General features: G+C 41.3%; 1 protein-coding gene across 1 annotated transcript; it reads right to left on the reverse strand.

Moving 5' to 3' along the window:
• Positions 1-116: 116 nt before the first annotated feature.
• usp12b (ubiquitin specific peptidase 12b) lies at positions 117-26,121 on the reverse strand. The gene is made up of 10 exons (XM_085349392.1): positions 25,980-26,121; positions 21,220-21,300; positions 20,917-21,000; positions 19,766-19,895; positions 18,932-19,221; positions 17,769-17,845; positions 17,591-17,674; positions 14,915-15,112; positions 11,873-11,951; positions 117-7,185 (listed from the first exon to the last, which is right to left on the reverse strand). The coding sequence occupies exons 1-10, from the start codon at positions 26,025-26,027 to the stop codon at positions 7,084-7,086; spliced, it is 1,173 nt and encodes a 390-aa protein (XP_085205518.1). The 5' UTR covers positions 26,028-26,121; the 3' UTR covers positions 117-7,083.
• Positions 26,122-26,521: the final 400 nt, after the last annotated feature.

The following is a 26,521-nucleotide window of genomic DNA, read 5'->3' on the forward strand; positions in this document are numbered from 1 at the left end:
GCATTACCTCCTATTTTCTGCATGTATGTTTAAAAAAACGAGACGCTATAGTCAAACATTCTCAATGAAAGAGACTGAGAGCAGAGTTGAGTTATCATCAAAACCAGTTTGTTTTATTTCGAACAGTTTAGACACCATCAGAACCAGCCGTCATTCCCAAACTTCACTGCATCTCCACGGATTCAGAATGAACGTCAGACAGCAGCAGCCCCATAAATACAAACACCGAGAGGACAACCTGGTTACTGGTCCTTCAGATCAGTCTGTAGTCGCAGACTCTGCATGAACAAAAAACCCTCCTGTGTTCAGCTGGTACAAAAATATGCAACCATTTAAAAAGCAGATTCCCTTACTTGTGTTTACCTGACCTTCATTTTAACAGTGTTGGTCTCGGTGAGGCTGCTGCTACTTTGCACACTAAAAACATACATTAGAGGAGTGTTAATGATGCATTCAGTCACTGTATGTCCGTCACATACTGGGTTAAACACATTTATTTGGCGAGACTGAAAAGGGGAGTGATGTGGACGACCAAACGCTCTGAAGAGACAACTGTTAAAGGAAAAATCCACCTGTAGCTGTCCGTCGGTGCTTCTGACTCCTCCCCCACACCAACAAAAGCTGTTGCATTTCATCAATTTCCCATAATGCTGTTCAAAAAGCACACAGGGGATGCTTGACTGCTGCCTTCTGTTACTCGCTGACGTATATGCTTAATTTTAGATTAATAAAATCTATAAAACAATAAAAGCAATAATAAAAATGACCAGATGAAAATATTTCTCTAAAAGGAACTTTTTATATTTTAGGGTGCAAAAACTGGCCTCTGTCTCTCCACTTCTTTTCTTCTGACAATATTTGAATACTCTTGGAATTGAAGGTGTAGCTCCAAGGTTTCCACTCTTTGCTGATGACATTTTATTTTACAGTGCTTAACAAATTTATTAGACTACCACCGAATGTAAGGGTTAAGCCACAGCTGCTGTATTTTTACGTGTCTGTAAATTTGAGTATAAAAACAAGAATTCAGTTTGTTTTCTGCCTATTAAATATAAATATACAAGTTTTTAAGATATTTCTTCAAAACTTTGACAGGTGTTTTACTTCTTGCAAATGCTTTGGTTGGTTTTGGTTTGCATGGAAGAAGCCAACTTGTTTGCAAACATTTGCCAACTATTTGCAGAATGATAGTGAAACGGAGAATGGTCATCTTCAAAGTTGACTGGATTTGCTTATGGAAACATGTCAGTTTCAGGACATAAGGCACAGCTTTAACTTTCAAGGTGAACAATGGTTGCACACTTTTTCCAGTTAGTGATTGCAAATAGACGGCCATATTTTGTGCAACCACGGCAATCTGCCAAACCCAACGCAATAACAAAGTGGTTTTTGGTGTAATAATCTCTTTGTGACCGATTTCACCCATCGACAGCCGGCAAACTCCAGCAACCACTCCCACATCTTAGCTAAAAAGCTCCACATTACCTAAGATGTGGAGAACTTTTGCATTAGACATAATAACGGCATCTGCAATATCTATAAATTTCTGCTGTCAAGCATATAAATGTGAAAGTTAAATATAGTGAAACCTTTGCAGTGGAACTACTTGAAGCTCAATACTAATATATACCATCTCCCTCAGTTTCTCTCAATCCAGTATAGTCGTTTTTCTGTCTTCTTATAAACATTGATCATCATTAGAACTCAAACACAATCAGGACAACACAAAATGAAACAAACACCAACACCAGCTGCTGATTTATTTTAATCCTTTATGTAACCTAAAGTGGATTTTTCCTTTAACACTGTGATCGCATATCAGGTTTTGGACAGTCATGTATTTTTTTGCACACCAACATCTAATAAGAGAATGTCTATAAAGTGAGTGTATGTTAATAAACTCACAGCTCCATTGTGACCATTCCATATATTTGGGTTTGTTTGTTTTGGTCTGCCCGGTGTGCCAGATGGGTGGGGTTTGCAATTTTTAAAGCACCAGGCAGATTGAAGATATCAACCATAAGAAAGGTATCTTTGAGAGATAACGTACACTAATATTCTCGATCTAGATTTGTTGATTATTCCAAGCAAGCAATTATTTATATTCCAATAATAACATCTGTATTTATGTACACATCTCTCACTTCACACTCCCCAAATTAGATCAAAATAAATCCTCAGATTTCCAGAGCTGCCTCAGCAGACAATCAAAATTAGTAAAATACATAAAAATAAAAACAATGCAGAACATCAAAGGAAAAAACGTTAACATGGACATTCATAATAATAATAATAATAATATTTAAATAAAAAGAGCCTTGCTTCAACATAAGCATCCAACACATTGTTTCAATGAATTCTGGTTCTCATATTTAAAATAAAAAGAAAGGCTTCCAGCTGAATCTGTGGACTTCCATCTCCCTAATAATGTGCTTTTGTGCTTGAGTACATCTTGAGTACACCTACACTTTGTTTATTTAAAAAAAAAAAAAGAAAAGGAATAAAAACAATATAAACATCATTTGGTATGTATGAACGCAACTTAAAGAGTCCACAGATTCTGTTGGTGTTTCAAGTCATTTGCAGCCAAAAACGACTTTCTTCAGATGTCCGAAAGTTATAAAACTACTAAGCCCCCAAGAAAAAACGAAACATAAAAATTGCGCAACACTTTCCTTTAATGTAGATTACTTCCTTTAAGTTGATTAGTTAAAGAGCAGCACAGACGTGAAAGAGATATAGTGTTGACTTTGAACCTTCGACTCATTGAGTGAAGTGCTTCGGATGCATCGTCAAGGAAGTCGCTCGATCTCCTCCCAGTCGTTTACACAGATTTGAGAACTTTAACTCAACAAATACCTCATTTGGCTCAAACTGTTTGTAGTTGTAGTTTTATGTAACATAAATGGACAGAATGACTTTGGAAGAGGCTGACAGTGATTTAACTTTACCCACCCGATCTAGATTGGTCATATTGCTATTACCTTGAAACCAAGATAACTTGATCGGTTGGATAACCCATATTTTGCAGGATTCTGCAACATCCGGAGCTAACAGACACACGTCAGCTTTATACTGAGGAAATATAATATAGGCGCTGCTGAAAGCAACTTTATGCAAACTAGACAGGCTAAATCTCACCTAAACCTAACCAGTGTGCAACAAAGGTCCATATTGGGTGAAAAACAGGGTCTCCTCCTTCGCACTGTATTTGTGTTCAACATGGCCATTATAGCATTAGAGCACCAAAGCTAGAGGACACTTGGTGTGTAAAGGATGCATCTGGATGAGAATGCGTTGGAAAAAGCAGGTTAAGGCCAGGGCTCTGGCTGCACGACGTCCAACTTTAAACTTTCTCATGCTGGCAGAACTAAGAGAAAGGCTTATGCAACAAAGAGAGCGAAATCCACAAGCTCACATTATTTTGTAACATATTTTGGCTGCTCTGTGTTACGGACATAAAACCTGAATGATGATAAAAAGTGTCACTTTTCAGAGCACTTAAATCACTCTCTGAAGAAATGAAAATTACTTTGCAGTATTTTGGGGGATGTGATACGCCTTCAAGACTCAACCTGAATTCCCTTACATTTGTTTACTTTTTACCTCTGGGAGTCAGGGCTTTGTGCCAGGTTGTGGTAAAGTGAAAACACTGTACAGCCACAAGCATGAATGCTGTTACTTTCACTAAATTGCACGATTGAAGGACAAAATGACAAGTTTTCTGACAAATATTTAAAAGTGCTTTTCAGTTTTAAAAGCGGAGACAGCGACTTCACCGTATTGCGATGCACCCAAAATCCACATGTCACAGGTCAAGCAGCAGCCCTATTTTTTATTTTTTTTTAATTTGACTGTACATGTTAACATTCAAAACTCAACAGCTATATAATATAAACACCTTAAAGGCTGCATAGAGCTTTTTTTCCAAATCCGCTTTGCATCTGCTGTAGCTCTGTTACAAAGGAGTGATAGCATGGAGGCTTATCAGCTTAGGAGTGTAAAATATACAACAAAATAACTAAACTCGGGTTAAAAAAAAAAAAAAAAAAAAAAAGTGTAACTATATTTGGTTTGTGCAATTATTAAGAAAATAATGGAGGCGGAAAGGGTTAACCCACAGCTGGAAAGCGAGACCGAGGCTTTAAAAAGGCTTCTGCTTCTCCTCAGATCAACTCAATCAAACCCTGTTTGTAAGTTTTAATTCTGTTTCTCAAAGTTGGCAAGTTTAAGATCTTTAAATATTTGGTCTTCATCATACTAGAGAAACGCAGTAATTTGAAGACCTGAGTTCAAACACGCAGTCAGGTATGCAAGAAAATGTGTCAAACATGTTGTGACCCTTAAAATCTTATATTCCGAAAGTTTTATTTGGAAGCAACTGGAAGATGTGACGCTGGACTTTCAGACATTTTAAGGACAAGAAAGAAAAAAGAAAAAAAAAGAAGAAGAAAAAAAACCCCACTTCTGTGTTCTGTGACTGTACTGGACACACAGCCCTAGAGACCAGCTGGCGGCATTTGGCAACCACTGGTTGCTAGGGAAAATTGTATGTTCCTAGATGGGTTGGCAAGTTGTTTGCTCTCAGTAGCTAGCATGGAACTGGTCCCAAAGAGGTATACGGCGCTGAACCGAATGCCCCCTTGCGATTTCTTTGGTTGCTAGCAGGTTGCCATGGTGACCGGTAGTTTGCATTAAAGGACTCAAAATACTCGACAGCAACTGCAAAATGTGTGACGCAAACTGGAAAACCGAGACCTTTAAAGTCAAATATCGATAAAGCGACCACAAGTTGGAGGTTTTGGATGCAGTACCCTGGCAAAAGCAAGCAACCACTTGCCAACTGGTTGGAGGATAAACTTTTGGTCACCAGATAATCACCGACCTGTCTGTAGGCCTGTGTGACTGAAGCCTTGCCAATCAGAATTCAGCACCACTAAGACGGCAGCAGAGCCTGTCAGCAGTTTTAAGATGAATCTGTAGTAAAGAAAGCTTGAAAAAGTTCTAAATGCAAAAGGTGTCTCTCAGGTTTCTAACCCCTAATGGGGGGTCGACCCTTTGGAAGTAGTTGTTGTTTTTAGACATGAATAAGTGCAGTTTCTTCCTTAAAGCTGAGAAGACCAACATCACCGAGAATCTACACAAACACATTCATCTGTAATATCATCTGAAATTAGAAGAGAGAAAGTAAACATAAATCGTGGTTATATTTATGAATTTTACTATGTAACCCACTTTTACCCCTCTAAAGGAAGACTGCAGTTAATCATTTTTTGTCTAACCTACCTACATATGCAAGTTTTACTTTTTTCTTTTTTTTAACTAAGGAAGAAGAAATCCTGCCCAAAATTATCCAGTTATGTGATCACTTGAAGCACTACTTACTGGAATCACTAAACGCTCAGCTGATTAATTAGCTTCAATCAGCTGCCCAGAGTAGCGCTAACATTCAAGTAACTCAATTTAGCCCAGGCTGCAATTTAATGAGCATTTCAGAAACAGTAAGATAACCACGATGCAGCTCATCTCACAGGATGCTTCGCCCCTAAAGCTGAAGCTGCTGTTGATGCTGAGGAGGGGAAGCCATTTAAAAGCGGCCGAGACAAACATGCGAAAGAGACGGTCTTACTGCAATAAAATAAACCGTGTAGCCGAGCATCAGCGGATCACATCCGCAGACCTTTAGCATCACTCAGCGTTACCAAAGGCTGCAATTTACGATTCTGGAGTGGAAAACGTGTTATGTAAAAACCTGACTGCCTGCCAGAGCTGCAGCTGCACGAAAAACACTTAAGCCAGAGTCAAAATTGGCTGTAGAAGGGTAAAGGCGTGTGTGCGCAGAGAGGCATCCATAAGCACATGAGACAAACTCGACAAACTTCGACACTGCGTGTCGTGTAGTGTGTAAAGTGGATATCAGAGCTGACTTAAAGGAAAAAAAAAGCACTAGTCTCATAGTGCGTCCCTTTAAAAAGAAAAAGAAAAAGTACAAATGTGCATATTGTGGCATCTTTAAAAAAGTCAGACATGTTACAACAACACATCCTCGAGAGCAAAGGAGCGTGTGCTTGCTGTCAAAACCATGAGAAGCTGGCATTTTAAAAATTAGCTTATGCTGTTGAAATACTTCCTTTGAGCTCTTTTCCCTCCCCCACTGTGGCACCACGAGTGGCTTTAGACACTCTAGACGCTCTGGAATCTAGAACAGGACTGTTGGTGATCCAAAGGATTGGATTAAAAAATATAACATGTGGCAAAGTATTCTTTTCTTTAAACAGGGTTGTTTAAAAAAATTATATAAGCTGCAAATTGTACTTTTGGTCAACGGGTTTCACTTTTTTCTCTTTATTTTTTTAGTTAAGAATTTTAAACCTGAAACAAAGAGCCTTACTCATGAGTGTGGGGAACATTTCAGCTCCATCAGCACCTCCCTGGTGGCTGGTTTCCATTTTAACCATCGCCTGTAACACTGTGCAGGACGCGATTGGCAAAACTTCACTATACAAAACACCGCAAACTATCATCCAAGCGCCGCGCTCACATTCAAGCCATTCACTCACTACAGGTAGTGTCAGTGGTTTTGCTGTGACAGGTGGGACGTTAAAGGAATCTTTGGGGGAGTTGCGTGTCAGTGCAACAAGCCACAAAAAAGGCCGACTCGGACCTTAACCCCCCGACACCAGTTGCACCCAAAACAGCTGGTTATGCCGCATCATCTTCTCCTGCTCGTCCTCCACATGTCAGCCTCTTGGATTGGTCAGTCTGCCCACAGTGCAAAGCGAGTGTTGTGGAATCTGCCAGGGGGTGGGGGAGTGGGGGGGTTCTAGTGGATGTTTTTTTTTAAATATATTTTTAAGGTGCTCTGCTGCAGCAGTGTGGACACAGAGGATTTGAACGGTAATCCAGAAGGCTGTCACAAGACCTGCCGCACACGTCTCAACCCGTCCCGAGTGGCACTCCAGTGCAGCTCCGCCTACAGGAAATAAGCCTGGATACTTAAGTGAGGGCGGAGCAGGTGGCTGCCATAAGCCCCTCCCCCCTCTGTTGAGTGACAGTCTGTTGGGGACTTACGACCGCCTTGGTTCAGTCTCTCGACTGGTAGAACAGGATGTATCCTGACTCAGAGTTCTTGGAAATGTCCGAGGTCAGACCGTAGAACTCTTCGATCGCCTGCGCGTCAATTTTCTACGAGAGAAGACGACAACAGAGGTTAGAACCCGTATCAGGATACAGTAATAACCTGGATCTGGTTCTCCTTGTTTTTGCTTTCAAAGCAGTGTTAACTTCACTGGCCAATAGGTTTCCAACACCCCCAATAAACAAAAGACAATAACTAAATAAAAACTAATACAAGAGGACCGAAACCATGATGAAACAAGAGTATACACATGGACAAATGAGACGCTGTAACTCTCACCGGTTAAAACTTTGATACTTTATATTTTATTAAACTGAATCAAACTCAGCTGTAGTCTATTAAACTTAGCACAAGAATTTGTCTTCGTCAATGATTCCGACGGCCCCGTAAAATGAAAATGCAATGTCATATAACAGTTTTAAAAATATATATATCTTACAAAAAAGAAAGGAAAAAAAATATTTACGAAACTTATTCTGCAAAGTTACCTAATTTTAGGCATTTAAAAAAAATAATAAATAAATAATAATAATTTGAATGATAGTTTCTTGCATTTTCTGACCATGATTTTTAGGGCACCTCTCCTCATTCATTTGGACAGAGGCTTCAAAATAACTATCCAAATATCTGCAAAGATGCACAAGTGGGAAGAAGAGTTTCTACGAGGATCCAGTCATAAAATGTGAGAATTAATAAAGTGCAGTTTAAAATGATCAATTTACTTGCGCCATTTTAGTAAATGTGTGCATAAATAAGGAACGAAGAAACAATATGTTTATATGGAAGGTTTTGTGTGCACAATTCTCAAAATGAATAAATAAATTACCATTTATTTATTTTATTGTACTGTTTTATCTTCATTTTATCTTGTTTTCTGAATGTCACTTAAGCTTTTCTAGGGGTTTTTACATCTTTTGTTATTGGATGTCGTCTCTGAAAATTCGTTTTACATTTTCCACCGTGGTTGAAACATACCCTATTATAAGCACATCTAGTCTTGCTTATATTGATAATTGATGAATATTGTCTGGCTCCTATTCAATCCAGCAGTTTTCTGGGTTAAGTAAAGTTATGGGAGCTAGAAAACAAAAGCTGCACTTTTGGAGTGAAAGATATCGGCGTCATAATTGTAGAAAACTAAATAAGTTTGAGTTCCACGAGGAAACAGGCAAATGGCAGAAACAAGCAGCCAAAAAGGGATCAAAATAACTTATCAGAAAAAGACTTCAAGCTAAAATATAAAACAGAGAGAGGCATGCAGATTAAATCTCCACAAACCATAAAAAATAAGTTAATCTTTCTTCTCTGCAGACTCAGCAGAATCTTCCAGACCAGATGTCTGAGCGGGCCGAAGTCCCGCTGTAGTGGAAAAATACTGTGGAGTTTATATCAGTTTTAACCATCAGTCCCTGATGACTGACTGAGCTCTTTCCTGCAAACAGCAGGGTGATGTCTCCTACTGCCGAGGAGATTTAAAGCAAAATAAACCATTCTAACTGGGAAAATAACGTGTACGTTAGATATTTGATTTGGCTGAACTGCTACTGCGAATGCACAGAGAGGAGCACGTGTGTTTAAAATGACCTCCAAATGCTTGAAAGTATTTTCTAAAACACTAGCTGTGACCTCTCGTGCTATAATATAACCAAATCAACGCCTGTGTGACTATATAAGGAAAAACCAAACATTACAAGCATCATAAAAATGAATATTTTGGGGGCACAGGTGTCCTGAACTGCATTAAAGTATACTGTTTCACCTCATAAAGTGCACCCCGACTGTAGATGTGTTTTACATGCCTCGTTTTCTGTCTTTTTCTACCACCCCTTTAGTATAAGGCAGTAAGGCTGAGCAGCTTAAAACAGATGATTATATACAACTAGAACTTTATACTTTTTCCCTCCGATTATGCTAATTAACTGTGATACAACATGGATGTGTGTATATCCACAAAAAGCTGCTTGAAGCTACAGAAAACTACACAAATCTGTAAAATGGTAAAGTTTAAAACAAACACACACACACACACACACAATTAAAAAAAAAATAAGGACAAACTGCAGTTAGTTTTGTGGCTTTAAGTCATCGCTGTAGGTCAACCCAATAAACATAACAGTTTAAAAAAAATATTATATAAAATATATATTTTTATATATGCTGTTGTGTTTTATCCAACTTTCCTTGTGTTTTGTGTAATTTTGCAGCATTTTTCCATTTGTAGGTGTTTTGTTAAGCTGCAGTGCATGTGAACTCTCAGAGCCACCGTACAATAGTGTCAGTTATTCATATCCAACTGTATAGAAAAGTCTTGCAACGGCTAACGTGAACCAATTCATTCAGCATCCAGTTGGAACTGATGTACAGTGTTGGGAAGGTTACTTTTAAAACTTATTCCACTACAGATTACATGCCCCAAAATCTTTTTTGTAACGTATTCTGTTACGCTACTCAATGAGAGTAACGTATTCTGAATACTTTGGATTACTTTGGATTGAAGGTTAATCGCCATACCAATACCAACTAGAGTTTTAAATACTAATAGATAATAGATATTAATGAGTAACAGTAGGTTAACATTAGGTAAGGCTGCACTTTTTGCAGCGACCTCGTATAGAAAACTATTGCGCGTATATAAAACAGGTCCGCAGCTCTGAACCGTAGCAAAGGGGCCTCTGGCTAATACGTCGGGTTCGTGTCGGGCTCGTAGCCAAAAACTAGCTTTACTTTGTTGTCTGGGTCAACTTTGCTAGCGAGAGACAGAGAGAGGCGTTGAAAGGCTGCTCCAACGGAACTTATTGATTCGGAGGAAAACACAAATATAGTGTAGTCGAGTCTTAATAGCTTACTTACAACCGGACTACACTGCCCATGAGGCTACATTCTTTAGGGCGATGCCTATAACACTCTGCCTACTGCCTTCATATCATTTTCTGAACAATAATTTTTAAAAATATTTCTCAGCAGAAATATTTCTGCTGAAAGGGCATAGCCTAATATATGAAACAGGAAAAGACTGCTGTGTAATCCCTTTATTTCAAAGTAACTGTATTCTAAATACCACCTCTTTAAACGCTAACTGTAACAGAATACAGTTACATACAAAAACAAAATACAGTACATATGCAGAGACCATTCTCACCAACTTCTACTGCAAACACAGTTCTTTTTCTCCCCCCCATAAGCAGGCTCCGAACACGACAGAAAGCCTATCCCATCTAGGGACGCAGCAAAATAAGCCTTTTCCTTGTAAATAACACTGTTAATAAAAATAACTACTCCTGACGTAGGTTATTTGAGAATTAATGAAGGACGCTAACACTGGCTGAGACTGTACATCTGCAGATCAGTGTCTTGTTTACCACTAACTACAGACTAAACGTCAGCAAGCTCTGGAACGCCTCATCGTGACGACTGCACAGCCAGCGAGCTGCTGATAGTTTGATTGCTGTGCCATACCTTTCCCTCTGGCATCAAGAAAGAAAAACATCAGACTGAAAGGTTACTTCGCTGAAACACAGCAGCACGCCGAAGCTTAGGCCGCGTGATGTGGCGGGCCGCCAGTGGCTAAAGAGCTACAGCAGGCCATCGGCTCACACTGCAAACTTAGCAGAGCTGCACTCCCTGTATGGCAGGGATATAGATGCTGGCAGATCTCCCTGTTTGGATTGATGGTTCATCAAAGTGTCACCATGTTATTTAATGTTTTTAAAGTGCTGCGTCTTTTCCTTGCTGACATGTCAGCTACTGAGATGACAGCGTGCTGAGTGGAGCTGGGAAACCGTTTAACGGGGGCTGAGCACTATCACGCTCCAAGGATGTCAGACTGTTGTTACTATGTAGACAGCCATGTTTTCCCTCCGCTGTCGCCACATCAGAGAGGAAAACAGATGGTTTTGCAGCAGAAGCACACGGGTAATCAGCAGAACGGCAATTTCATGACAACCACACTCATCGGAGGGGGGGGGGGGGGGGGAGTGAAATCATTAGCTGCTGTGTAAAAGTTCAAAATAACAAAAAAAACATGTTCAGCCTCTATGTCTGCACCACCTGCTCAGAGACGGTGAAAATTAAAGGAGGAATGAGGGCTGGAGCACACAGAGAAGCAGTCTCTCATATTTGTAATGTAAAAAAAGTGCAGGTCATCTCAGTTTATAATACTACGACTGAGATGAGTAATGATTCAATTAAGAGAAGGTACACGGTGACCATGAGCGAGAAAGGAGAAAGATAAATGTCCAATAAAAGCAGGTATGTTCTCATCTCTCATCTTTTTTCCTTAATGGACACTTTTATCCACCCGTCATCATTTATCCCCATCGCTAAACCCAATTTCAGCTCCTCATCAGGCTCAGGTATGCAGGTCGGCCCGCTGCAGGAAGTCCAGACAAAACATTCGGGAGAGCCAGGATAGACTGTGAGCCTGGAATTCCTGTCTGGTATTGGATTAGATGGGAAGCTTATGTGGAGATGGGAATTTTAATCTTTCAGTGGGTGCTCAGTCTGATGTGAGCTGAAACGCTGATGCTCAATTTAAACAGTTCACACTTGTTTTACCACCTTTAAACCGATCTGGTCTTTTTAAGGGGGTCTGTTAGACTCATTATGATCATTTCCAGCTCTGCAGTTTTATTGGCTACGATTAATGTGAGCATCTGCCACTGTAACAGCACAAAAAAAGAGAAAACTACTTATAGACGTCTGATTTCCTGTAAAATGCAGAAGATCGCTTCTCACCTCTACGATGTCGTCGTCAAACAGCAGCCAGAAGCCGTGGCTCTTGACGATGGTGATGTAGTGTCCGCGGTTTGGACCGCTGCAGGGCACAGACACAGAGACGCATTAAGAAATAAGACAGCAGAGTCGTGATGATTCTCATCATCCTTACTGCCAGCGTGGTTTTGTTTTTGGTAGTGTTTGTGGGTCATTCTGTGTTAAACACGACAGCTGGAAAAGTTTTGAATGAATTCTGATAAAACTTTGTGGGGGTGTCGAGCAGGGTTATGTTAACAATCCATTACAATTCGGCTTACATCCAGTAAAGTCTTCAAGGTCTTCTTAATGATTTATTGGTGGCAAACTGACAAAAAGCCTGATAACTTGTAAGTGTGCTGTTTTTTTGTCAACATTTAAAAAAAACAAAATGCAACATTTGACCTCTGACCTCTCCTTCAAGGTCAATAGATTGACCTTCAGATCAAACTGATAATAAAGAAATAACAGAAAATTAGATCTATTTAAAACTATAGTATTACCTGTTGACTAAGTATTGTCAAGAGAATGAGCTCTCTGATTTGAAAAATGTGTAGTCTAAGAACATTATTACCTACTCCTACATAAACTCCTCATCCTATAAATACTATAAATTTTAAAGAAATTCTTCTTCTTCTTCGCAAAGTCAGAGATGGATTATTTTTTAAAAACTGGAAAAAAAAATCATTTATTGTGAAAATGTTTTGCTGTTTTTTGTTGTTTCACGTTGTCAAAAGAGACCAAAACATTGGTGATGAACCGACGCTGCTGTTAGAAAGATGTTCACATCCACACGCAGCACAGCACGAGACAGTCTTTGTGTTTATCCAGGACGTCTGTCCTCCTGAGGAAAGCTCCAGTGTTAGATTACATCTCATCAGCAGGAGGAACATAGTCGAGTGACTAATGACTCGCACATGCTCGCTTACACATCAGCTGACGTCAACTCATCGGCCGACCGGACTTAGCGAGCCAATGGACACCGATTCAAACAACGAGCGGCCCGAGGAGAACCGCAGCAATGCAGTGTTTACAGGGACACATGGACTTATTTCCTCTTTATATCTTTATCCAATAAATATCTGATGAATGAGTTAATGAGCAAAGTATTTTCTAATTAAAAAACCCCGAATAACTTTAGGAATATTCCCTCTGTCCTCTGAAACAGAATCAAGAGACAAATTACTTAAAACCAGATGTTTCCAAACATATTTCCATATCCTTTTATTTAGTGCATAATTGAAGGTTTAAAAGAACTTTCTGTAAAATTTAAAACTGTTAAAAAACTCCAAAGTCAATTAAAACCATCATAAAAATGTGAGTAAACAGCAGCTGTGACTCAACACAAAAATATCTGTGTACTGTGTTGCAAAGATATCGACTGAAGATCAACTAGGCTGGACTTTGGGGCAACGCCAATTTCAACCACAAGATGGCGCAATGAGTTACTTGGTTAAATAAAGTTACCTTTATTTAACCAGGTAGCTGATTTTTATGCACAGTGGCAGCTTAAAGCATAAAGTAAAGCTTCTTGAGAGAAAGAATATCTCAAATTAAATAGCAGTGCGTTATGTGAAAACATCTACTGATATGCTGCCCCCTGGAGGTGAAGTGTTAATTAAATTTTGCTGTTAACAGAAAACCCAAGCCTCAACACATTAGATCAGGTACATACAGTCGATAAAGCTGATGTGGGTAGTACAAATTATAAATGTTTTACATTGTAACATCTGACACTACCGTAATACTACCAAGTGCATTTAACGTGATTGACCACACCACAGCTACCATAATGACATCCATCAGTGTTTGAAGTCGTGTTTTGAAGCCTTGAGGTGACCGTTTCCATGGTCGACATCTCGGTCTTTTAAAATTTGGCGTAATGAACAGCACGGTGGTTAACACCGTTGCCGCACAGCAGGAAGGTCCTGAGTTCAGGCTGAGGTCTTTCTGTGTGGATTTTGCATGTTCTCCCCATGTTTGCGTGGGTTCTCCCCAGGTACTCCCAAAGACATGCAGTTAGTTGGTTAGTTAATTGATCAATCTAAATTGCCCGTAGGTGTGAATGTGAGTGTGAATGGTTGTCTGTCTCTATGTGTTAGCCCTGTGACAGACTGGCAACCTGTCCAGGGTGTACCCCAGCTCTCGCCCTATGACAGCTGGGGCTCCAGCGCCCCCTGCGACCTTGAAAAGGATAAATGGAAGCGATTGGGTGGATTAATTGCACGCATGATGACTAATAATCCTATTTTTCTTAAATTTAAAATGGCCAAAATTATCAAAAAGTAACCTTCATATTTTATCCACTATGACCTGAAAATGAGTGTTTACAGAGGTCAGGGCTGAGAGCAGTTTCTTCAACTGCAATTGAAAATAATGTTTAAACATTCTCTTTTATACCATCAGTATAACGTCTGGGTCATTGAAAGACTGAGAAAACAGCGAGGATTTAATGAGTGACAAGGGGAAAAAAAACAAAAAACCTTTCTGTTATTTTACATGGAAAAGCCCAATCGCATTATTCACTGGACACACCCTCACAAAAACACAGTGGGATGATGATAAAGGTCGGCTTACGAAAGGTTACAAAACTGAAATGAAGCCTTATTTCCATCTGGTTCATAAGTAGAGTTCACATCAGAAGAAAGATCTGGAAACTGAAATGTCGGCAGTTTGTTGGAGCAAAATTTTAAAAAAAAATAAAAATAAAAAAAAGGTTGGGGGAGGGGTGCTATTTATATGCAATATAGAAACACTTAAAACTCTGATAAGTATTAAATGGTTTTATAATCATTCAGCAAATTACTCACATATAATGTGAACAATGTCTGCTCCTCGGACTGTTATGAAGACTAAATGACTCATTTCAACAAGACTGTTTACAAGCTTGATCTGCTCATTTTTAACCATACAACACAAACTAGACTAGTTTGTGCTCTACTGCACGTCTTCCACTCATGCAGCTGCAAACATTCACATCAAGTTCAAGACAAAAAATTTAAAGTGAAATAAAACAATAAACTCTACCTGCCACAGTGCACGACGACAGCCACCAGGTCGTACAAACGATCCGGGTTGGTTGCGTCCCCGGACGTGTTGAAGAGGCGGAGCTCCAGGGGGAAGACAACGCGATAGGACAGTTTGGTGTAGCGGTGCAGCTGGTCCATGTATTTAAAGCGCTTTAGGTGGAGGGCGAGGATCATGGGTAGCTTCTTTACCCTCATCCTGAGTGAGAGAGATGAGAGAAATATTGATTTAAAATATATATATTTCAGAGCAGAAAAATCTTTATCTTTGAAGACTGAATTGTTGGATGAAAAAAAGAAAAGAAAAAAGAACCTTTTCATTTCGAAATTACAAAAAGCAGAAACACAAAAAAGTACGATCGATCTTTCCCCAACAAAAACCGAGAGGCTGAAAGCTTTCCACGCCAGTCCACAGACCTCCTGTCAGGAACGAGGAGCATGTTTTGTGTTCCTCCCCCTAATTTGGGAGAACCTTTTTCGTTTGTGCTGCTCTGCACGCTGCAGACGCTGGTGTCAGCATGGGCCTTTCAAGCTAATGGATGGTGCTTGGTGCACTTAGCGGGCTCTCAAAAACATTTGATGGTACGTATTTAAAAAAAACAAAACAAACAAACAAAACGTGGCGCCGTATGACGGACGCCATCGCGAGCAGAGAAGAAGACAAAAAGAAACTCATATCAAAGGGCAACACTGACAGAGGGACGTCCAGCTGCTGTTCAGTAGTTAATAATAGACTTCGCATTAGACTGACGCCCATGACGAACTTCTCAGAATGTAACAGGAAGGCAATGGTTGCTATAGCAACATCAGATGTGGTTTGTAGGGTACCGTCTAATGGAACAAATTTGTCCACTCAGAGAAACTTTCAAGTGGTTGTACTGCACTTACAGCTGTGTGACAGTTACAGGCTGTGATAACCGCTCCTACAGTCTGCAAAGCACTACAGCCCTGCACCGTCAGCGCCGGGTTTATCAAAACTCAAACATCAGTATTCATGGAAAACCAGTGTTTGGTCATCATGCAGTGAACAGAGTCAGCTGATAACATGCACGAGCTCATGCTTCAGCGATGATAGACTGATGTAACTCTGATGGAATAAAAACAAGAAAGTGACTTGTCTTAGATTTTTACTGAACAAATTACAGTTTATTTAACCCTCTCAGGCTCAAATTAAACTTTTTGTTGCTAATGCACAACCAAGTCCTGCAGTGGTACTTCTGAGTAAAAAAAAAAAAAAAAAAATATCATAAAATATGTATGTGGGGTAATCAGGTTGTTAGTTTTTAACTGTTGCAAATTGGCAACGCCTGCCTCGAGAGGGTTAAAGACTGTCTGATACGTTTCAATTTTACGTGTAACAAAACCTCAAGCATGCCCCCAAGAGCTTCCGATTATGCCTGAAGGTGCTTCTACCACCACTAAGAATATAACTAATTAAAATGTAAATTTAACTGCAGTTATGGCTCCCAACATCAATTACTTTTGAACAAGTTGGTTTTGTGGTTTCTAGAGATGTGCTTTTACCTCTTCTTTAACCCTATAACTGCACCATGTTTGATACGTGAGCTTGTGAGGCCGCTTTATCATCAGTGCTGGGTTTATTTCAGAGCTTAGCCAAGATGGAAAGTCTAGTAATGAGTGACAAACGTAGCTTTTCTTAAAAGTTCAACAAATGCGTGGCGTTTCAAAAGCTGCAATTATGATTTTCTGTCCGACTCGACCACCTCAGCGAGAGTTTTCCATGTCAACAAAATGCTTTATGTACTTGAGTCGCCACAGGTTGTGTACAAAAACAGAAGGAAAAAAAATTACAGCGAAATCTTGGATATGCTTAACACACACACGCACACACACTCAGGACACACTGAACTGCATAATGACTGCTCGCAGTGACCAGAGTGCCTGTCACACTCATAATCTGCAAAAGAAAAAAAAAAAAAGAAAAAAGCAAGTAGGATTTTTTGCATGACAACGACACAAGCCCACACACACACTCTCTTGAGTGCATCGCTGACACGCTCGCTAGCCGTGCTCCACATGACGTGAAGCGCAAACGGTGGCTGGAAATAGCTGACGCGGTTATACGGTGGAAAAGCAGGTGGTTAAAAGTTATGCTTTTGTCACTGGAAATAATGCTGTGCCACTAATATTTTACTGTAATGCTGCTGCTGGCACCTGATGGTAACAGTTCAGACTTCGACGTCGGCAGCATGTCGTCTATGGCAGCGGCTCATTGATAAAGGATGTAAAAGGCCCTGCAGTTACTTACATTCGGAAATGCTGCTGCCTGTGAGCAGCAATAGCTGACGAAACGTTCAGTATTTTCATCCTGCATCATCAGAAATGCCATCAATGTTCATTTACTTCACAATAAAGTAAAGAAACACATTTTTGGCACTTGTTTTTAATTTAGGGCCCGTCAGAGACCTTTTCATACTGGATTTCACTGTTTACATTAGCTTCTCTGCACCATCTGAAAACCTGCTGAGACCAGCAGATCCTACAGCATGAAATGTATGCACTTAACAATCAGGGGGAAAAGCCTTTGTGAAAGAGTTCCCTGGTAAGAGCTCTGTGTGCTATCTGAAGGTCAAGTAACAGAGCTGGTTTAAAGGCAGCAAAAACAAAAGGTGATGAAAGAAAATCAGAAAAGTCACGTGATGATGATGTCACTCACCTTTTCTGGGCTTCCTGTTTGCTGCGACACTGCTCGCAATAATACTTGTATTCACTGCATAATGTCTCTGTGTTACTGAAGCCCCTGATGAGCAGAAACAAACGCCGTCACTGAGATCAGCCAGCATCCTTTAATCGTTCTTTTATTTATTTATTGATCGCTAATAAATTCGGCGTACCTGAGACAGTGCGTGATCGACGTGTTCTGCTCCACATCCACAGACAGATCCAGGAAGTCCTCGTCTTTGCTGCTCACCTGAAACAAAAGCAAAGGGCGAACGCCCAAGGTCACATGGTGTGTCGTTATGACAACGGCATTAATGACCTGATCGGTTAAACGAGCAAAGTGGAAAATTAAGATAAAAATTAATACTCAGTGTCTCACACAGATTTTACCTGTAGTCAAGTCTAGAAGCCAGATTAATGGCTTGCTGAGAGCTGGGTCGAGTTTCCTGTGTTACAACAGGCTCTTCTTTTAAAACACCGCGCTAACATAGACTGAACGCAGGTCCAGACTTTTGGGTTAAAATCATCTGGAAGTGTGACGCTTTCACCGATTTGTTTATTTACAGCTTATTCTAAGTGTCATATTGATTCTATTGGGCAAGCTGTCAATCTGCACCTTACTGAAACCACTGATTGAACCACAACAGTTTGCAGTCATCACAAATAAACAGCAGCACTGAGCTTGGTGATAAAATATTTAACTTCAAAAGTTTATTTTGCCCCTCTGTGTGCTAATCTCATTTGCAATGCTGTTGCATTCTTCTGTTTCGTGTTCTTTGGAGATTTGACACTATTTTATAGTCATCTGATCATGTCTCTGACTGGAGGACGTGACACTCGGAGGGATTGTTTTGTGCAGAAGAAGAGTCATATAACCTGGGAAGGGTTTTCACATGAGCCCACAGGAAGCCCTGCTTTAACACAGAAATTTGATAACCCCCATCGTCATACTTCTTCACACCATCATCATCTCTGACTGGGGTTTCAGGTTTTAGAGAACCAGATAACACAAAGAAAGCCTGACTTTGAACTTGGACAATTAAGAATATGATTTGCTGAGACTGATTTTGGTGCTACAGCCAGCTGGAGACAGTCACAGATACACAAGACATGGGCCTTCACAAACACTCCAGAATACACACTCTGTTTGACAAGGGAACAATCAGGGAACAGTCTGGACTTCCTGGAAAACGTAACTACTATAGGATTTGGATGAGAGGGCCGTTCCTCCATAGACTTTACTTTAATTGACCATTAAAAAGAATTCAGGTTTAAAGTCACGCCCATCTTCTTATACTGATCTGCAGTTCAAACTCCGAGTACTCGAGCCACTCACAGCTTCACAGTTGAGGCAGCGCGTCTCGTTGGTCAGCGTTCCTTGGAAGATCTCATGCACCCAGGTCTGCTGCGTCTCCTTCCCTCCTTCCACTTCTCCACCTCCTCCTCCTGATTCGCTACTGCCTCCTCCTACTCCCCCTCCTCCCACTCCTCCACCTCCATTCTGAACCAGTTTTCCGTTCTGCTGCCGCTCCTGGCTCTTCTCCTCCTGGAGAAGGTCAGCGATGGTGTTGAGAAGGTAGTTGAGGAATTCGTGGGCGTCCTGCTGCATGTAGTTGTCAAACAGCTCTGAGAGGAACAAAATAAAAATAGCAAGCAGAACGAAACATAAACAGAAAACATAAAGATATATAGAGGCGTGAGAATAGAGAAGTGGAAAGAGGAATATAGGAAATAACAGACGTGAGAAGAAAAGAGAACAAAGAATAAAGAGCAATCAGAATGCTGGCAATGAGAAATATAGCAAATCAGGAGCCTGTCGTCTTCTCCTACATCTGCTTTCCCCTTCAGGATCTGGCTGACAATTATATTTCTTCAGCTGCGATAACCCTCCCCTTCCTCTCATTCTTTTCCTTTCCCCACTCCATCTGCCTCATCCCCTTTCTCCCCCGCCAGCCTCAGCTGTGCTCGTCAATAGTGAGAGGAAGTGGGGTTAAAACAAGCGACTGACGGAGGAAAGTCTCGGATTTTACTTCGACTTTTTTTTCTTATTTCGTACACAAACAGCAGCTGCACAATCTGGCAGAGCTGCAGAGTCGAAGCGTTCGACCTCAATGAATATTCTTTCTGAAAAAAGAAAAAACAAAGTTCAGCATCATGCAGAGTCACTCACCATTTTCCTTTCTCAGCCGTGAGATGAATTTCTTGGGCGGGATAACGCCGACTTTCTTCTTCTGTGTGGCGATGCTGTTGAACAGGTCAGCCAAGCAGGTGAGCAGGGACTCTTTACGGCGAGGCTGCACCTGAAGAGAAGAAGACGGAGATAGTCAACGTTACGCTGTAAAGGCCTCAGCAACTCAGAGATAGTTTAACATTATCTTATGGTACTACACTAGCCTGAACCTTGATACTTGATCTACTCTATGGAAGTCAGGTTATGTGAACTATAGCAAAGAATGAATGAATCGTCAGTTAACCTAAATCTTTCAATGATGAGGATGTGCACATTCTGGACAGAGAGGAACGCTGGTTTGAGCGGGGGGGGGGGGGGGGGGGGGCAAGGAGGCCATTTACAAGATAGACCATCTCTGAATCGAGGAGGGTACATCCTTCACTATCTTACATTACTGTGATTGCAGCCATTCCCCAACTCTCTCTAAATGTTGACAAACTAAGCAATCTTATGGCTCCATCACAACAGAGTCAAAAGAGGACGACAACTTCCTTGCAACTAGTTTGCTCCGTGATTTCACTGAATTTTAGTAGTTGGTTGCCCAGATGTGGAGTACACAACACTTGCAACCTCTGGACAGGCCCATGAGACTCTCATGGGATTAACTGCCAACGTGCAATTTAGTCAGTCTGCACTCATGAGGGCACTCACTGCTTGCGTCACATCTTTTTGCAATAGAGGACTTCACTCAGCTGTTTGAATTCTGGTTATGGTCCTACATAAAATCAAGGCTGTGGAGCCCCGGTGTAATTTTGCAGTTTGATAGCCGTCCTGCAGCAACTAAGTCAATATTTGTAAAGGAAGGCTTCTAAGAAATCCAGATCCAAATACAAATGAGTTCAAATAAGCTCAAATTAACACATTCAAAGAGGAAGTTGAGGCTATCAAATGGCTATAATGGTATACAAGATGAAAACCTATGAGAACCATTGCACCACAAACCAAGCACCAGATTTGGCTCAATTTAAACATCTGCTTTTTATGAAAACTTAAACGTGTAACTCTCTATCATATCAATATGGCATTTAGCTGTGTGTGCATTCTGTCAGGGCACCAGGTTTCATCTCAACAGTTCGTCTCTCATTACTTACCTTGTACGCCAGCACCTTCTCCCTGAACGGTCGACAGAAGTACAGAGCCTGCAGCACCGAGTTACAGTAGCAGGTGTTTCCAAACTAGAAAGAAAAAGGAACAGAGAGAAGGCCAGGGGATTTAGAGGAAGGCACATTTTCTGCTCGTTTACACCAAATAAGCCACAGCAGTGCTAAAGAAGTGGCCTGACAACTAAACATCCGGTGTGAATCTTCAAACAGACGAACATGATTAGTAGCTGCTGGCTGTGCTCTGCAGTCTGCAGCAGGTAAACAGGTGCACGGCCACCACCAGATACTTACATTAACCAAGCCAAAGTAGTGTTCATTTACGGGAAACTGTTCCGGTCCAATCTCCTTTTCCAAGGCAGAGGCATTGGCGCCCTGCAAGCAAAGAATTAAAACAAGGAAAAGAATGACTGTTTTATTTATTTTTTCCTGAACATTTTCATATTATTTTGGATGTGTAACAACTTGCAGTCAGTGTTTTTGTTTTAATGAAAAATGATCCATTAAAAACTTCCTTTGTCCTAATTTCCTCCTCAAAGTTTCCAGTTTTTCCTGCTCTGTTTTCTCTCTGCTCTGTTGGACTTTCAGCCATCTGCTTGCTGCAGCTTTGTTTTTCACTTCACATCCTCGGTTTCTGCATTTTATTTTCCTCTGCACACTGACGAGCCCCATTAATCACATCTACATATATGTAACCGTTTAAAAACATGCTGAAAAGCAATTTTATTGATACCCAAAATGTGAAAGCTGACTAAAGTGAGGGCAACACATTCCGTCAATCTAGAGGGATAGTGTTGCATGACTTGAACATAACCTGCTGCGGTCCAGTTTATGTGTTCAGCATTAGTTACCATGGCGATCTAGCCAGGTAAAAAGAGAAGATGCCTTCTTGACACCGAGAACTCGGGACTTTAGGCTCAAAGACACAGACACATGACCACAATTATTCCCAATGTGTGCAAAAAGTTAGCAGTCTCGTTTCCTCTGAAGTATTTGTTACACACACTGGGCCGCCCAGGTCGTCAAAGCAACTTTTATTCATCAAGATAGCAGTCTTATTTTATTGCCATCAGTTTGTGACTGAACGGGGGCGAGTTGACCCTTGGACTGATTGTGTCACAGCTGCTCAAAACTTAACGTCAGTTAACAAACTAGTGCAAACGAGTCTGATCGGAACGTCACAGATTTAAGGCAGAAATTTAAAACATTTTTAAAAATCCCTCCACGAATTGTGACGTAGCTTCTGCAACGACAACTTAACCACAAAAATGACACAAGCTCATGGCAGCATAACCAGAACAAAACCAGCTGCAAACTGGTCGAGTCAAACCCACTACTGCACTGGCACAGCTGAATCAGGCCGACTGCTGTGTTTGTCAATTAGACAGCAAGAGTGACTGCCTGAATCTGACTGTTTGGAGACAAGTTGCCTAAAACCAGGAGACCTGCTGTGCAACTGCTCTGTGACTGTGGTGACCCGCAAGCTGAGGGTGTTCCACACCTCTGGTCGCTAGAACTGTTTTCAATTGCTGAGCAACCACCGATTTCTATTGTTGCAACGAGGCTGTAGCCCTGTTTTTATAGCTTTAACGTGACTGAAACATTAGTCCCACATTGATCAATCCCACAATTAATCAAATTTGAACCCCCATCGTCATCAGGCCATAACTGGACCCTACAGAGGTCACACAGGTAGTCTTATTCCTCCAGGTCGGCCATTGCGAGAATGAGCACTTCCAGAGCTACAAAATGACCTCCAGCAGAATGTGAATGTCTCTCACCAAACAATCAGAAACAGACTTCATGAGGGTGGCCTGAGAGCCTGACGTCCTTACACAACTCTACCACCCCACAGTTTTCTGTAGGTCGATCCTGATGTGGCATCCTTCCATTCCTCACACATTACCCAGTCCATATCATATTATAGATATTCAACATGACTTTTTCCCCCCCCCCGTTGAGAGCTGAGCTGTTTTCTTTGCAGTGCATTTTGCTTCTATACTTCCACTCAGGGCAAGCCTGCAAAGAAGCTTAAAGTAACATAACATAAAGTGAAAGCACTGCCCTGTTGATTTTGTTTTGTGTTTGAGCTGCAGTAGAATAAATGTTTTTTAAAAGAAGCACTGCATTTATGTGAAGTGCATTTTGACAGATTTGTAGCACAGCGTGGATGTGAAAGCAGGGCTGTGTTTACGTGACAGTGCAATAAAAACACTTCTGAATAACACTGACATATAACCCTGCAGTCCTGCTAGAAACCAAGGATTAAATTACACCAGCGGGGAGAAACAGTGCGAGGCGAGGGGCATGATGATGATGATGATGCTGCTAACGCTTTCTAAAGTCACAGACAAACACGACCCCCGAGCAGCACGGGGCTGTAAACAAAAACAAGCTCACTGATCTCAGAAAGGCAAACAAAGACGACAGCAAACATCTGCGTGCAGAGTGAGACGGTCTAAGCGTGCTCTGAAATCACACATTTTAATTAACTCGTGCTTTCTTTTTTTGGGTTATGCCGATTCTGAAACGAGCTGCACTTCCTGCACTGGTGGAAATGAAAGTTGAAGTGAAGTCGGGGCAGCACGAAAGGCTGTTAGAAAACAGCGCGAGTGGAAACTCTTAAGTGGCTGTTTTGTCAGACACCGATCGGGTTTGTTAATCATGACGATCGGTCGGGAGGATGCTAGGAAAGCATTAGTCTGTCTGCCCTTTCCGGCCCCCGTGCTCCGAAATAACTCGAGTCCACGAGACGAGCCGCGTCTGCTGCGTTTTAAAAGAAAATGAAGCTTCTTTCCTTTATTTCTGCGGATTTTTTTTGTAATCTTCCCAGCTCAAAATTAGTGTTTGAGTGGTGACCAGGCATGTAAGCATGACTGATCGGAATGTAACTTTGGGAATGAGTGTGTAATAACGGGTTTTATCTGCTCCCATCTTTTCTTATAAAGCATGACAACGAGACTCATTTCTTCTGTCTCTCCTCAAAGTTCACACTGAACTACAAATATATCGATATCTACCTACTAGACCTCAAGCAGCTGCTCTCCCTGAATACACTTTTAAGGTGGTTTAAGTTGGACCAGGGTCCTGTACTACCAAACAGTGCAACAATCCGAGTAACGTTATTTACTTACTATTGACAAGTCAGCAGGCGGTCATGGCATATCTGTTAATCTCTAATCTCGAACTATCTGTTACCATAGTGATGTAGGCTAACCCAGGGTTAACCCTGGTACTTTTTTTTTTTAAATTGAAATCTCAGTAAACTAAACTGAAACTTTACAGTTTGGTTCAGTTATTACTAACCCTGTTTGTCGAGGTTTTAGGCTTCATCGCGTGGAGCTTAGCTGTGTGCATGTTCATGCATGTTACTAGTCTACGCAACTGCCATGGATTGGACAGGATTTTTTTTTTTTTTTAATCTCACACCATATTATCCTGGTTCAGTTAAGGTTAGATTAAATAATTATTTTTCTTTTGAAATTTCCCGATACTCTGGCCACATAGTGCTACTCTCAGCTGCTCCCTTATTCACAATTAGGCCTCTGTAGCCTTGCATGTTAATTTGGCTGATTTTTCCCCCCCCAATGGACGCACAGCCACAGAGGGGGATTTATGGTCCCTCTTTGGATCAAACCAGAGGATCTTTTGCTTGTCAGGTGAATGTGTAAATAATAAGTAATTTAAGCTTCTACTTTTAAAAATACAAATCCACCTTCGATGGAAGCAAAGGCAGTTTGTTTCAAAGATGCACTTCACTGCTCTGTTGTGGAAACACCAACGCTCTGAACCCTGCAAAGGTCCTCCGCCTCACACGTCAAAGGCAGACGAACGCTTGAATTCGGCCGTGCCCCGCTGTGGCTTGTGCAGCTTTTGTTTGTGGCTTTCGCACTTTCCATACGACCAAATCAACTTTCTGTGGAAACAAGCACCATCCGGCCAGCACCTCGTAGCCCGCAAAGGTAGCAGAGACGAATCAAACTTTTTTTTTTTCCTGTCTCGTAGATGCTGGGCTGTTACAAAACACTGGATAAGAGCTTACACACGGGAACAACAAATGACTGACAAAGACTGCAGCAGGCTTCTCCAAAGCATCTGTATCACCATCTGTCCTCCTCTGAAAGGTGCAGCACATGCAAACAGGACAAGTTACAGTCAGAGGTTAAGCTTGAAGCAAACGCAGAGCTGGTCACATTAACAGGAAACCAGGCAGTGTTAATGTCTCACGTTTTCACCTACAGCTTCTCTTTAACGAGTGGAGTGTGTCTGGGGAAATCTTATTTAACTCCTTACAAAGCATTACATGTGCAAACGTAAACATGGCTCCAGATCTGATAAAGAGGGCGGTATAAAAAAAGCAAAAAGAAAATACACAGTCACTCCCAACAACTTTGGTTTCCTTTAAACTGTCCGGACTCTTCTGCCTTGTTGAAGGCTTCTTTATTTTTTTATAGAAGTAAAGCCAAACTATTAGCAGGTTCACGGTGGGGGTTGGGGGGCATCCAGGGTGTATCCCATGACAGGAACTGCTGGAAATTTTCCACCAGTTACACATGAACAGGCAGCAGTCAGCTGGCTGAGCTGTTTACATCCGCCCATTGTCTGCCTATCACACCTTTGACTTACATACGCAATGGTACAACAACAACTTTGTCATTTTGAAGGCCCGTAAATTTTATCCAGCCGAGTCCAGAGACTGCTGCCGTGAGAGCTAGCATGCTAGGCTAGCTAGTTTTCGCCCTTCTCCGCGTAAACAAACCGAGGCTGGCTGTTAAAACACGCTTTGTTTCCCCGTGAAGCTCCTCTCCCTCTTTCCACACAGAGGTGCAGGATAAGTACTGGTAAACTGATGCTCCTCGCAGGCTCTACAACTTTCCCGAGAAACCCTGACTGACTGATGTTTTTTTCTTCTTTTAATTATGTTGTCCTGTCTGTGAGGTTAGCGAACAGGCTAGCGGAGCAGCTACTAGCCTAGCGTCCCTGGGAGGGGGGACCGGACAGAGGCGCAGCGTATTCACGCCCCGCGGATAAAAGCACCGGATTCGGCTTCTTACCATCGTACAAATCGAGGCGATCTTTCGGACTGTCATCAGTATTTCCATCCGTAAGCCGCCATGTTGGACCGAACCCCGATGGTGAAATAATCAGAGCCGCTGCGGCTGCAGAGTTCCGAAAGAGCTTTCTGCCCCTGTTTGATAAACCTGTCAGAGTACACGGACCGACAGAGGGAGCTTCCGGGGAGGGGGTTGATTTTCAAAATAAAACGGCTTAACGTATCCTTTACTGTTAAGCAGGTTTACAGGTGTGGTCAAAAGTTTTATTTTTTTCTTGGGCATGAATTTCACTGGCCATTTGAAAGCTTTAAATAATGTATTTTAGAGCTGTTCTTTTTCCTATCATTGTACAGTACTAGCTAGCTATCAAGTTAGCTAGCTGCTAGACTCTATTGAGGGAAAATGAGGACAGTAGTAGGATAAAAAAATGGTACAGTCTACTAGAAATAACCACCATAGTTAGTAAAAGTAAGAGTGCCACAGGTACATAGCAGGGGCTTTATGCTGTGAGAGGGAGCGAAAATTGTATTTATAATAAAAAC

This window comes from Diplotaxodon limnothrissa, linkage group LG3 (assembly GCF_057381915.1).
Source record: "Diplotaxodon limnothrissa isolate DT_005_m linkage group LG3, D_limnothrissa_male_GT1.1, whole genome shotgun sequence".
Lineage (NCBI taxonomy): Eukaryota > Metazoa > Chordata > Actinopteri > Cichliformes > Cichlidae > Diplotaxodon > Diplotaxodon limnothrissa.